The 13,380-nt window shown below is 64.4% G+C and overlaps 2 protein-coding genes across 3 annotated transcripts; one reads left to right on the plus strand and one right to left on the minus strand.

Moving 5' to 3' along the window:
* The first annotated feature begins 915 nt into the window (after positions 1–915).
* On the plus strand, positions 916–10,987 carry BAIAP3 (BAI1 associated protein 3). Its single transcript, XM_068524094.1, has 34 exons — positions 916–1,061; positions 1,315–1,402; positions 1,555–1,635; positions 1,957–2,064; positions 2,581–2,640; positions 2,772–2,838; positions 2,947–3,142; positions 3,391–3,435; positions 3,564–3,641; positions 3,753–3,855; positions 4,167–4,274; positions 4,367–4,462; positions 4,594–4,697; positions 4,936–5,056; positions 5,542–5,666; positions 5,760–5,850; positions 5,992–6,048; positions 6,159–6,256; positions 6,360–6,411; positions 6,500–6,630; positions 6,782–6,905; positions 6,984–7,127; positions 7,220–7,312; positions 7,417–7,608; positions 7,688–7,756; positions 7,854–7,933; positions 8,002–8,110; positions 8,527–8,598; positions 8,743–8,823; positions 8,908–9,028; positions 9,112–9,235; positions 9,317–9,522; positions 9,630–10,023; positions 10,787–10,987. The coding sequence occupies exons 1-33, from the start codon at positions 931–933 to the stop codon at positions 9,731–9,733; spliced, it is 3,459 nt and encodes a 1,152-aa protein (XP_068380195.1). The 5' UTR covers positions 916–930; the 3' UTR covers positions 9,734–10,023; positions 10,787–10,987.
* Positions 10,771–13,366, minus strand: TSR3 (TSR3 ribosome maturation factor). Of its 2 annotated transcripts, XM_068524095.1 has the most exons (6): positions 13,194–13,366; positions 12,874–13,093; positions 12,322–12,515; positions 11,661–11,837; positions 11,422–11,485; positions 10,771–11,144 (listed from the first exon to the last, which is right to left on the minus strand). In XM_068524095.1, exons 1-6 carry the CDS (start codon positions 13,303–13,305, stop codon positions 10,985–10,987), a joined length of 927 nt encoding a protein of 308 aa, XP_068380196.1. In that variant the 5' UTR covers positions 13,306–13,366; the 3' UTR covers positions 10,771–10,984. The 2 variants fall into 2 exon arrangements, with proteins under 2 accessions (XP_068380196.1, XP_068380197.1); XM_068524096.1 differs by lacking the exon at positions 11,422–11,485.
* Between the last annotated feature and the right edge of the window lie 14 nt (positions 13,367–13,380).

Raw genomic sequence — 13,380 nt, forward strand, 5'->3', positions numbered from 1 at the left:
ACCCAGACAGTGCGAAGGCCCCCAGGTGGGCCAAGGGGAGCACGGTGTGTCCTGCACAAGAGGCCGGCAAGCCTGGGGCAGGGAGCCCGAGGGGTGGCACCGAGTGGCAGAGGTGGCCCGGGAAAGTGTCTTCACTTTGCCCTGATAGTTTTCAACGGGGAAACAGAAGACCACCCTGGGGATCCAGGGGGCCCAGGTCCGGAGGTTGTTGCCTGACCCAGGGGAGAGGTGGGTGCCTGGGCTGGGCCATGGGGTGGAAGAGGCAGGCTCAGGGGCCCTTGGTGGCTTAGCTATCATCTTGCCCTTCCCAGCGGGGTCTGCAGGGGACACTGAGACCCCTGGAGGACGTGTGTGGGTGTAACAGCAAAGGCTGGTCAGGCCAGGGGAACTGGAGTTGGCAGTGAGAGCTGCTTGCCCCTCAGGGGCATCCCAGGGCCTAGCCACCTGTACAGGAAGGTGTCCCCAGAGCAGGGCCTACTCCTCTTCTGGCAAGTGTGGGTTGTGGGGCCACAGCCCCCGCTCACTCTCCTGTCCGGCTCCAATTGCCCATGTTGCCATGGCAGCTGAGCCGCCATGTAGCATCCTGACTGGAGCAGCCCAGGTACCACGCTGGGACGGAGAGGGATCCTCTGTGTCGAGTGAGGAATGGGCTCCGGGCATCCCCTGAAGCCAGCTCAGTACTAGCCATTCTGGTCTGGGTGGCCAGAACCTGTGGAAGGGATAGGGCTTGGACTGAGCAAGTCTGCAGCCCTGGGAGGGGCTGGAGCCCATGACCCCAGCAGTGGGCACCTCTGAGTAACGGGGACACCTCAGTCATTGCTCAGGGTGGCATCTGATTTGATCATTGGGGACAGTATGGCCACGCCAGTGAATGAACAAGTGGCCCGACCGGAGGCCGTGGCTGTGCTCTCTGCCCGCAGGCCACCCACCATGTCCACCTTGCTGGAGATCAAGAGCAGCGTGCTCAGGCAGGTACAGGTGTGCCCGTCCTTCCGCCGGAGGACTGAGGAGGAGCCGGCGAGCAGCAGCACCGAAGTTCAGGAGCCCGCGGCTGGGGCCTGGTGGGTGCCCCACAGCCCGCTCCGCACGGTCATGGTCACCTGATCTGGCCCCCCTTCCTTCACTGACCTCACACACCAGCTGCCCAGCATGGCCCCTGGGGGGAGCCCAGGAGGCTCTGAACCCAAGGCCATGGAGGGCATCATACCTCGCCCCCAGACATGCAGAGACCCTTGAGTCGTGTGGGCCGGCATGTGCCGTGAGCTGTAGCTTCGGGGAGGGTCTGCTGACCCCGAGTCTGGGCTTTCTTGGCAGGAAACCCGGAGATGGTGTGGAGTTCTTCGCCCAGATGCGCCTCATCCTGAAGAAGGGGGAAGGCAGACAGGGCCTGCCGTGCCCCGAGGTGAGGATAGCACGGGCACTGCTGCCTGGCATGGGGCGCTGGGCCAGGCCTCCCCACCTGCCCCTCCGCCCTCCACTCCCTCCCTCCCTGGAGCACTCCCCACCCCACTGGCCCTGGGAGCCACAGAGGCCCTCACCCGGTGCCCTTCACAGGTCCTCCTGCGCAGTAGCTCCCCAGCCCCCACAGAGCCCGTGGACCCCAGCCGTGGCCTTAGAGCCCTGACCCAAGAGGAGGTAAGGGGGAAGGGGTCCTGGCCCCAGGAGGGGCTGTAAGTACCTCTGTGTGCCAGACTTAGGGTCTGGGGTGGGTGGGCCAGGCCTTCCCATGGAAGCGAGCAGAGGTCAGGGGTGAGGAGGGACCCCCAGTGGAGGGCCTGCTAGGTGCAAAGGCACAGAGGCAGGGTTTGGGCTCTGCCAGTGGGAGGAGCTGCTGGGGGCTGGGCACACAGGGTGGACTCAAGGAGCCTGAGATCCCCTGTGGCCAGAGCCCGGGGCTGAGGAGAGACAGGGACAGGGTGGCCGGGACTCAGCATGTGCTCCCCTCCCCACCTGCAGGTGGAGATGCTCTATGAGGAAGCCTTGTACACAGTCCTTTACCGGGCAGGGACCATGGGCCCCGACCAGGTGGATGACCAGGAGGTCCTACTGAGCTACCTGCAGCAGGTGAGCCCCATTGGCCCCACCCACCGTCCTGGCCTGGCCCCTCCCCATCTCTGGGGAGGACTGAGACACTTTCCCCCACCTGCTTATGTCACTAGCACCTGAACAACACACACAGATTTGCCCCATGTACACAAGACACACACACACACACACACACACACACACACACACACACGCACAGGCAGACACAAATAGGCTGACAGGCATACCCAGAAAGATGAAGTGATGGACAGACCCACAGACACATTCAAACAGAAGAACACAAAGACAGACAGATGAACACAGAGACAGATATAAAGAACACACGAAGTGACAGGTAGACAGACAGATACAGGACATACAAAGAAGGATGGACAGACAGACACACAGAAAAAAGTAGAAAGGACAAACCAACAGATGGACAGACACCTTTATTCTTCACCTGTGTGTGCTCCCCCAACCCCGTGAGGCCCCCAGGACGATAGTCAGCCCTGCTTCAGCGGTACCTGGGCCCTCACACCTGTCCGCCCTGTGCAGGTGTTCGGCACCAGCCCCGAGGAACATGCTGAGGCCATGGAGCGTGTGAAGAAGGCCAAGGTGAGGCTGCCGCCCACCTGGGCAGACGCTGACCAGCGCAGTGCTCGTGTGCAGGGGCTTGGGGTGGAGGGGGCACAGGGCTGGGTCCATGCTGAGCCCCGAGAGGCCCTCACACCCCCACCCACCCACAGGCTCCCACATATGCCCTGAAAGTCTCCGTCATGCGGGCCAAGAACCTGCTGGCCAAAGACCCCAACGGTGAGTGGGGTTGGCTAGCTCAGCCGGGACGTTGGCTAGCTCAGGTGTGGGAGTCACGGGGGGGCCTGGGGTCAGGGGTCAGGGGCTGAGGCACCTGCCGTGTCCCAGGTTTCAGTGACCCGTACTGCATGCTGGGCATCCTGCCGGCCTCAGGCACCCTGAGGGAGCCGGGCCCACACAAGGAGCAGCGCTTCAGCTTCCGCAAGGGCAGCAAGCGTGGTGGCCCACTGCCGGCCAAGTGCATCCAGGTCACCGAGGTCAAGAGCAGCACCCTGAACCCCGTGTGGAAGGAGCACTTCCTCTTGTAAGGCCCCTCGTCCAGCTGGGTGGCAGGGTGGTTGGGCAGGGTCTGCTGCAGTGCCAGGCTGATCCTGGGGTTGCATGTGGCAGCTGTGCCTGTATGTGGTCTCAGTGCCTGCCCCAGGGAACTGAGGGGCTGGTCCTATGCCCATTTTCCAGACGAGGAGACTGAGGCTCAGAAATGGTCCCTGCCCCAGCTCCGGGCAGAGGATCACCTGGACCCTAAAGGGTATCTCTCTGTTCTCCTTATAGTGAGATTGAGGATGTCAGCACCGACCAGCTGCACCTGGACATCTGGTATAGGCCCCTGTGCCCTGCAGGGCAGAGGATGTGGGCGCCTCTGGTCTGGGGAGAGCGGGAGGGGGCAGTCAGGGCCAGGCTGGGCTCCAGACCAGCCAGGTACCCCCACCTCGCCCCACCCTTAGGGATCATGATGATGACGTGTCCCTGGTGGAAGCGTGCAGGAAGCTGAATGAAGTCATTGGCCTAAAGGGCATGAGCAGGTATGGCAGGTGGGACCCTTGTGCCCCTGACACTCACAGCTCGGCCACGGGGGCCAGAAGGTGGTGGCTCCTCAGGGACCACAGGTGTGACGCTCACCCTACTGCTCCCAGGTATTTCAAACAGATTGTCAAGTCTGCCCGCGCAAATGGGACAGCAGGGCCCACGGAGGACCACACCGATGACTTCCTGGGGTGCCTCAACATACCCATCCGGGTGAGTGGGTGTCAGGGCGTCACTCATGGAACACCTGCTCATGGGTGCCCCGCCTTCCTGCGATACTGCTGCTGGCTATGTCCTGTGATTCCCCCAACAGTCTCCCATCTTTCTGGGGCTGGGGGGGCACCATGCTGGGAGGAGTGGGGGAGGGACAGCCTCCAGGGGTCCAGGCACCCCTAAGCGCTCCCTGTGCTGGTTACCCATGTTCAGTGGGAAGCGGAGGCCTGTTTTCTCCCCACGGTCCTGCAGACAGTCTGTGCGGGAGGAAGAGGGAGGCAGAATCGCCAATCTGAACCCCCTTTCCCCAGGAGGTGCCCGTGGCTGGTGAGGACCGCTGGTTCAAACTGGAACCGCGCTCCAGCGCCTCCCGCGTGCAGGGGGACTGCCAGCTGGTCCTCAAGCTGATCACCACACAGGTGGGAAGCCAAGGGGGACCCCCGCCCTGCGGCCCTGCGCCCCAGCCCATGGGCTTGGGCAGGGCTGGTGACCGGCGGGCCCTGCGTTCCAGAGGGACACGAGCATGAGCCAGCGCGGGCGCTCGGGCTTCCTGTCCTACCTGCTGCTGCTCAGCCGTCTGCTGCAGTTCGAGCACCAAGCCGAGGAGGTAGCGCCGCCCTCGGGCCCCCGGGGCAGCCAGGCGCGGCGTGGGGAGGGCGAGAGGGGGAGGCCGGGGACCTGGGGGCCGAGAGGGGATGGGGGTCTCCCGCCTCCACCCACGCCCGGCCCGTCCCCCAGCCCAACTCGAGCAGCTGGCGCGGTGAGCTCAGCGGGCCTGCGGCCACCGTGCTCTGCCTGCACGGCGCGCAGAGCAACCTGTCGGCGCTGCAGCTGGCTGTGCTGTGAGTGGGCGAGGCCGCGCCGCAAGAGGGCAGGGCCCCGACGCGGCGGAAGGGCGGCGGGAGGGGCAGAGCCTCGGCGGGCGAAACTGCAAGTACATGGGCGGGGCCGTGTCGCGAGGGGCGGGGCACTGGGGGGCGGGGCCCGGAAAGGGGCTGTGCTGTGAGTTGGAGGGGCGCCGGTTTCCTCCCGGTCCCGGCCCCAAGGCCGCTGCCCTGACCCTGGGCTGGGGCCCCGCAGGCACTGGCAGGTCAGCAGCCGCCACCATCAGACTCGCACCCTGGACTACGCCTACCTGCTGGGGCTGCTGGAAGATATGCAGGCACACTGGGAGGAGGCAGCCTCGCTGCCCCAGGAGCAGGTGGGCTCGGCTGAAAATGCTGTTCCTGGGGGGTGTGCTGTGGAGTTGCTCAGGCTGGGGCAGGCAGGGACGGCCAGAGTCCTGCCCTGGTGGGGTGCACAGCCTGCGGGTGCGGTAGGTGGTTAAAAACAAACGGACAAATTGCGGGACCTGGGAGAGAGCACGTGCTGTGCGGTCCCAGGATCGGGTGTGCGATACCTTGATGGAGTCCCGAGGGAGGGAGGCCGTGCCGCTTCAGCCCCGCGAGCAACAGAGGGAGTGGGCCAGCTCGCAGGAGGCACAGCTGGTAGTGCAAAGACCCTGAGGGCGTCTGTGCCTCCAGGGGGAGCTGCGGAGGCAGGGGCTGGAGAGGTCATCACTGCAAGGCCAGTGGGGTTGGAGGTGGTGGTAGGGAGGGTGCTCCTCAGGGCAGAGCCTTGTAGACTGGCTGGTTCTGCCGTGGAGCGGGCACTCAGGAGTCAGTTCTTAAGGGCCCTGTCCCCCAGGAGGAGGGACTGGCAGACAGCTTCTCCGCCTTCTCTGAGTTTGGGCTTCGGCTGCTGCGCCAGCTCCGAGACTACTTCCCTGCCACCAACAGCACAGCCGTCTACCGCCTGGAGCTGCTGTTGAAGTGGGTGCAGCCGCTGGCACGAGGGGTGGGGGTGTGGGTAGGGGTAGGGGACTGGGTGGGGCACCCCCAGTCAGCGGGTGACGGGTCGCCCAGGTGTCTTGGCAAGCTGCAGCTCTTCCAGCCTTCCTTTGAGATCTGCCCCTTCGAGACGGAGCTAAACATGGACATTGCTGCTGCCCTGAAGGTGTGTCTGGTAGCTTGGTCTGGGCTAACTGCTCCGGCCCTGCCCGTGCCCCTGCCCCCGCCTGGACCTGCTGTACCACACACACTTTGTTGTCCTTCTTCCCTCCCACCCACCATTCTGCCTCGGTGGCTTCCCTTGCAGAGAGGCAACCGTGAATGGTTCGACAAGCTCCTGAACTCCCAGAGTCCTCGTGAGCAGGTGTGACTCAGGGGGGCATGGGTCAGGGGAAGCAGGTGTGGCTCAGGGAAGGGGAGGGGGGCAGCATGTGGGTGCAGGCCAGAAGGTCAGTGTGCTGGGCTTCCTTGCAGCCGGGGCCACAGCGCCTTGCAGGGCTGGTCAAGCTGGCTGACGCTGTCTACGAGGACCTGCAGTCCTGCTATGGCATCTACGCCAGCCTCTTCCACAGGTGGGGCCAGCGCTCTCCCTGCTGCCCCTGCACCCAGCCCCTCAAGTGCTGCTGCTGGGCTGGGGAGCAGGGAGAGCAGATGTCTGAGGTGTGTCCTTTGCAGCATCATCAAGATCGACTTCTTCACCCTCACCTTTCGGCAGCTGGAGCGTCTGGTGAGGAGGCGGCCTGGGGAGAGCCCCCTGGCTGGGAAGGGGCCTGGGTTTCCTGTTGTTGGCAGTCTGACTCCACCCTCCTGGGCAGGTGGCGGAAGAGGCGTGGGTGCTGACGGAGGAGCTGAGCCCTAGGATGACCCTCGAGGTGGCCTCAGGGCTTTTTGAGCTCTACCTGACCCTGGCAGACATCCAGCGCTTCTGGAGCAGCATCCCAGGCCGGTGGGTGCCCTGCCCCCACCCGTCCTCCAGTCTCCTCTTGGAGGGCTCTGTGAAAGAGACTCTCCCCCGGGCCTCCTTAGGCTAGGAACCTGGGACATGTTGGCTCAAGGTGTCTGAGTTGGGGCGAGCTCTGACTGGCCTTCTGCTGCAGGGACAGCCGCTCCCTTGCCCTGGCTGGCATCCATGCCCCGTTCCTGCCCGCTGTGAAGCTTTGGCTGCAGGTGCTGCGGGACCAAGCCAAGTGGAGGCTTCAGGGAGCCGTGGATGTGGACACAGTGAGTGAGCACCCAGGCCTGAGGGTGCTGGGCTCATCCGGGGCACCCTCACAACCAAGGCTTCCTCCTGCTTCCTAGCTGGAGCCCATGGATTCCTCCTCCAAGCACAGCAGCTCCGCAGCCACTGCAAGCCTCTGCTTCAGCCACATGCAGGAGCTGTGGGCCCGCCTGGCATGGCCAGACCCTGCCCAGGCCCAGGGGCTGGGCACCCAGCTCAGCCAGGTGGGGACTCCCGAGAGGAGATCGGGGTCTGGAGGGGCAACAGGGCCAGGGGACATGGCCCACAGCTCCTGAGCCCCCATCTTCCACCCCAGGACCTGTGTGAAGCTGCCCTCTTCTACACAGAGCTGCTGCGGAAGAAGGTGGACACTCAGCCTGGGGCAGCGGGCGAGGCAGTGAGCGAGCCAGTGAGCCGACAGGCGGGCGGGGAGCGTCCAGTTGGGGGGAGGAGGAGGTGCGGTGGGGCCACCACCCGACTGCCAACCCACACATGTCCGGCACACCTCCCCAGCTCTGCGTGGTCCTCAACGACGTGGAGCTCCTGCGCAAGGCTGCTGACCAGGCGCTGCGTGGCCTGGTGTGGCCGGAGGGGGCTCCAGGGCTCGAGGGTGTGCTCCCGCGCCCCCTGCTCAGCTGCATGCAGGCCCTGGATGAGGACTTGCAGCGGGAGGCCCGAACCGTGACGGCACACCTGACCTCCAAGGTGGGCAGGGATGGTGGGGCGGGACCTGGCTGCCCCCTCCCTGCACCCCAACTTGGTGCTGAACGCCGTCCTCCCGCAGATGGTGGGTGACATCAGGAAGTACGTGCAGCACATCAGCCTCTCACCTGACTCCATCCAGAACGAGGAGGTGAGTGCCCGGCCAGGTGAGGGCTTGGGCATGGCGGGGAATGTGTGTGTGGGGTGGGGGCCCAGGCTCAGTCCCAGCCTGAGGACCCTGCCTGCAGGCCATGGCCCCGCTCCTGAAGTACCTGGATGAGAAGCTGGCTCTGCTGAACGCCTCACTAGTGAAGGAGAACCTGAGCAGGTATGGTCCCAGGCAGGTGGAGCAGGGCTGGCCCAGTGTCCAGTCACAGATGCCGAGTGTCCCTACAGGGTGCTGGAGGCCCTCTGGGAGCTGCTGCTACAGGCTATTCTGCAGGCTCTGGGCGCAAACCGTGACGTGTCTGCCGACTTCTATGGGCGCTTCCACTTCACGCTGGAGGTAGGGCCATGTGGAAGAGCCCTTTCTGCTGCAGCTCCCAGTTCCTGGCTCCCCCCAACCCCAGGCCCAGGGCGACAAGCCTGCTGACCCTTCCCAGCTGCCCTGCTGCACCCTGCTGGGACGCCAGGCCTTCCCTGGACACCCCTCCTCTGGGAACCCACCAGGGCAGCATCTCCTTCCCCCAGCCCACCTGTGTCAGAAGCACCTGGGCCACCTGTTAAGACAGCTATCTGGCCTCAGGCACTGACATTTTCCCAAGCTTCCTGGGGGCTTCTGATGCGCCCCAGGTGTGAGTGGCTCTGCCCTGGGCTCCCGAGAGCCCGAGCTGGGTGCTGCTCAAGGCTCCATTTGTCTCCACTCTCGGTCCCCAGCACCCACCTCGCCCCTGATATCTTTCCCTTCTTGCCCTGCCGCAGGCCCTGGTCAGTTTTTTCCACGCTGAGGGCCAGGGTTTACCCCTGGAGAGCCTGAGGGACGGAAGCTACAAGGTGAAGTTTGGCCCTGGGGCCTCTGACAGAGGAAGGGGGAGGGGCGGACACCAGAGACCCGAGTTTGAGTTCATCCACGCCCCACACGTGAAATGGGGCCGTGAGGAGCTGCCGGCATCACCAGGGGCCTCCTCCTTCCTGCAGAGGCTGGAGGAGGAGCTGCGCCTGTACCAGTGCTCCACCCGGGAGTGCATCGAGCAGTACTATTTGGACAAGCTCAAGCAGGTAGTGCGGCCGAGGTGCGGGCACGAGGCCCCGCCTCCGGGAGTCCCCGGGCTCCGGCTCATCGGCCCCCTGGCCTTTCCGCAGAGGTCCCTGGAGCACAACCGGTTTGGGCGCCTGAGCGTCCGCTGCCACTACGAGGCAGCCGAACAGCGGCTGGCGGTGGAGGTGCTGCACGCCGCCGACCTGCTCCCCCTGGACGCCAACGGTGCGGGGGAGGGGTGCGGCGGGGCGGGGCGAGGCGGGGCTGGCGGGGAGGGCGGTGTGGTCCGCTCACAGCCGTGTCCCTAGGCCTGAGCGACCCCTTTGTGATCGTGGAGCTGGGCCCGCCGCACCTTTTCCCTCTGGTCCGCAGTCAGAGGACCCAGGTCAAGAGCCGAACGCTGCACCCCGTGTACGACGAGCTCTTCTACTTGTGAGTGTCCCTCCCTGCCCTGCCCGTCAGGAGCCGGGAGCAGGGTTCCAGGTGACCACCACCCGCCTCCCCCGCCCCCAGCTCCGTGCCCGCAGAGGCCTGCCGCCGCCGGGGCGCCTGCGTGCTGTTCACCGTCATGGACCACGATTGGCTGTCCACCAACGACTTCGCGGGGGAGGCAGCCCTGGGCCTGGGCAGCATTGGCGGCGTCGCGAGGCCCCAGGTGGGAGGGAGCGCGAGGGCCGGGCAGCCGGTCACCCTGCACTTGCGCCGGCCCAGAGCCCAGGGTGAGAGAGGGGCGGGGCAGGGCGGGGCGGGGGCGGGGTTGAGGGCGGGGCCAGCCGGGGCTGACGCTGGCCCGGCCCCGTCCCGTCCCCTCTCCACCCGCCCGCAGTGAGATCGGCGCTTAGGATGCTGGAGGGCCGCAACAACAAGGAGGCGCAGGAGTTTGTCAAGAGACTCAAGGAGCTGGAGAAGTACATGGAGGCGGACCCCTGAGCTCCTGCGGCCGCCAGCCAGGCCCTCCCCAAGTCCCCGTGTTGTTCTCTCGCCGTGGTCAGCTTTGTGCAGCCGGGATCGTGGTGCCCCTTCCCCTGCTTCATGGTGTGTTTGCTGTGGCTGGACTCCCTGGGCTCCCTTTTGCCCTGGCCGTGTCTCTGTGGTGTGTGCTGTGAACCCCCTGTGCCCAGTAAACCCCACCCCACTGGATCTGGATGGCCAACTGGGCGAGGCCTGGCCAGCAGCTGCCCCCCAAACCCTGGAGCAGAGAGAACAGGCCTGGCCGCCAGGTGAGCTTCCCGCCTTGCCTCAGGTTCCACAGCCACAGGGCAGGAGGGCGCTGGTCTTAAAAGCAGGGCTCTCAGTGGGGCAGCCTTGCCCCCCAGGGGACATTAGGTGCTGCCTGGAGACATTTTTGGTAGTCAGTCACATTTGGGGAGTGGGTGAAGGCTGTGCTATTGGCACCAGTGGGTAGAGACCAGGCTTGACATCCTGCCATGAACCGCCCCCCCCGCCCCCCCAACAAAGAATGGTTCACTCCTAAATGTCACCAGTGCTACACAGGAGAGCCCTGTCCTAAAGGAGGTTCTGTCCTCGTCTCTCCAGGGCTGGGGCAAGGCCTCACTAGGTGAAGAGGCAGGAAGGTCTGCGTTTTGAGTCTGGACAATCCAGGCTTTGGAGGGAGAGGGTGAACATGTGCAGTGTCCCCATCCTTCTCCAGGGACCCTCCACCCCAGAAGGCATGTGGAGGGTGGTTTGCCTGAGAGCTGCACAGGTCTCCAGTCCCCACCCAGCTGACAGGCCCAGGGTCTCTGGCTGAGGATGTCACTCAAGGCTGGTCAGTGTAAGGGGCTCCATGCCAACTGGCCAGCTATCTGGCGTTTCTTTTCACGAACGCATGGGTGCCCACACAAGACCTACCCCGCAGCCCCATCCCCACACCCCAGAATCTTCTAGGCAGGGTCTGCCTCACTAGAAGCTGAGGGTCCCCCCAAACCCACAGGCCAAGCGCAGAGAAGCAGAGGCTCACACAGGGATCTCCTTGGCTTGCAGCTTCATTGGGAGGGCTCTGAGGCAGGACCCAGAGCAAGGCCGGGTTAGAAGCACAGGGAGAAAACCCAGAGAGAGTCAAGTCCTGCTGGCAGCTGCAGGGGCTGAGGCCACCAGGCCTGTGTGTGTTCCCGCAAGTTCCACCGCCATCTCTAGATGTCCTCGTCACTCCGCCTTGTAAAATATACATGTCTGCAACTTTCAGTCTCTCTGCCGTTTCTTGATTCCTTTCCAAATCTCTGTGGGGACCCTGGCCTCCGTCTCTTCAGGGCTGCTGCTGCTGCCTCCCCCATCCTCGGAGTCAGGCCCAAGTTCCTCAGACTCCTCCTCGGTGTCACTGTCAGCCCTGTCTCTGGGCAGCCTGGGAGGGAGGGGTGCGTTCACTGGCCAGTCTGAGGTAACACCCCTCCCCACTCACTCACCAAAGCCCCCAAGCTGAGGACAGATTCCTATTCCCTGTCCTCTCAAAACTGAAATCTCTCCATCAGGACATCCACCTTCCCTTCTCCGCACTCGGAAAGGCATCCTGGTGTTGTTTAGGACACCACCCCACCCTGCAGCAGGAGTGGCTGAGGCCAGAGGCGGAGGGGAGCCCTGGGTCTAAGCTGTCATGAAACTTGGGAAGCCCAAGGACCTACCGGGGGCCAGACACGGGCCTGTTGGGGTTTGCAAACTCTCGCCCTGAATCCACATCAAAGGGATCTGAATCGAGGAATCAAAGAGGAAAGCGACCTGTAGGTGAGCCTGGAGCAGAACCAAACGTCCCACAGCTGTGGCAGGAAGGCTTCCCCCCAACCCCCAGGCTTCTCAAAGGAGGTGGCAGGCCTGGAGGGTGCTGGCTCCCACCCAGGGGGCTTGTGTCTGTGCCAGGCCTCACCGATCTCCTCCTCTTCCTCAGGCTCCTTGGTGTGGGCCAGGAACTCCTGCTCTGCCTGCAGCACCTCCTCTGGGCCACTGCAGGCTGCATACTTGTCCAGGAGCTGGCGGTTCAGGTCTAGGAAGCCCTTGCCCCACTTGAACTTCCGTAGCAAAATGACAGCAAGGTCTGAAAAACCTGTTGGTGCAGGAAACAGGAATTCCAAGGATGTGGACAATCCCTCTCCTGTTACCCTTGGAGCTGGTTCCTTCTGTCCCAGGAACTAAAAGTCCCGCTGACACTTTCCCACGGTCCAGACAGCCCATGCCCACTCACCAGCCTCTGCCTCAGTAGCCCATTAAGTCCCTCTCCCCACAGGGAGTCTCACAGGGCCACCCACCTGGGCCTCCATGTGGACCATAAGGTCTCTGGGGGTGAGCTGTGGTAACAAAGGACTCTCAGGGCGGTGGTGCCCTGACAACGAGGGCCAAATACGAGTGCTTGTAGGCCAGCGATGTGTTTTGCCTCCACCTCAACCCGGCATGGCGAGGACTTAAGTGGGAGTTAGGATGAAACCCTGGCCACCTCCCCGTACATGGTCGTGCTCCTCCTGGGACTTGCAGCAGAAAACACACTGCTGGGAGCACAGCCAGACTCCAGGCTGCCAGGCCCCGACACTCACCCAGGATGCAGAAGGTAGCAGCGAAGGCCTCCACGCAGGAGAGCCTGCAAGGCCGGCCATAGTTCACAGGGTTGGCAGCCACCAGGTGGGGCAGGATCCGCAAGTGGCTCCCTCGCATCTTCCCAAACGGAGTCTCATCCAGTCTGGCCCAGGAGCAGTCGATGACGGCGACCCCGGACTGTGCCACCAACTGTCTGCCAGGAGCAGCGTAGGGCTTGGTTCTGGGGTCAACTTGGTGCTGGCCCCACTGGGGATTCAGGGGCATCATTTCCCCATCCCAGTGACCCCCAAGGACTCTCATGGGCCAAGCTTTTGAGGCAGCTGGGGGGGGAGGTGTTCCTCGATAAAGCTCATTTATTCACTCAACAAACGTTTATTGAAACCTGCTGCATCCTGGACTCTGCCCTAGGTAATGGGGGCAAACTAGACAGATCAGTGCAAACAGGTGAGCGCTGAAAAGAAGGATGCGCCAGAGTAGGGGACTCATTAAGAAAAGAGTCCCAGGAGGCACCCCGCCCTCCCCACCCCTACACCCTGTCCTCTCCCGCCTACCTGTCTGCGGGGGACACGTACTGGGAGCCCACGGGGCTGAGCACGAGGCCGCCGAACCTGTGGCCCAGACGTAGGCAGCGCACCAGTCCCAGGCGCGCCAGCTTGCGGCCGGTGCAGCGCCGGGGGTCGCAGTGGCCCAGCTCCCACATGGCCAGAGCGCAGGGCAGCTGTGCAGGGCCCGGGACGCCCTCGTCCTCGGCCGCCTCTGGCTCCACGGACGCTACACCGGGCACAGAAGGGGACCCGGCCTCAGCCGCGGCTCCGCGACCCGACCCTGGGCCTCCGACCCCCGCCCCCGCGCCGGATCACGCCCCACTCACCGCGCAGCGCGGCGCCCACCTCCTCGGCGAAAGCCTCCAGAGAGCGGCCCGCGGGGCGCCGAGTGCGGCCACCTTCGGCCCCCGGCCCACGCACTGCCCTGCGGCGGCCCATGGCTGGGAGCAGGGACCGAGAGTCCCGCCCGCTCCCAACTTCTCAGGCAGCCGAGACGCGCCTCTGCGCAGGAGC

Source organism: Eschrichtius robustus, chromosome 16 (genome assembly GCF_028021215.1).
Source record: "Eschrichtius robustus isolate mEscRob2 chromosome 16, mEscRob2.pri, whole genome shotgun sequence".
Lineage (NCBI taxonomy): Eukaryota > Metazoa > Chordata > Mammalia > Artiodactyla > Eschrichtiidae > Eschrichtius > Eschrichtius robustus.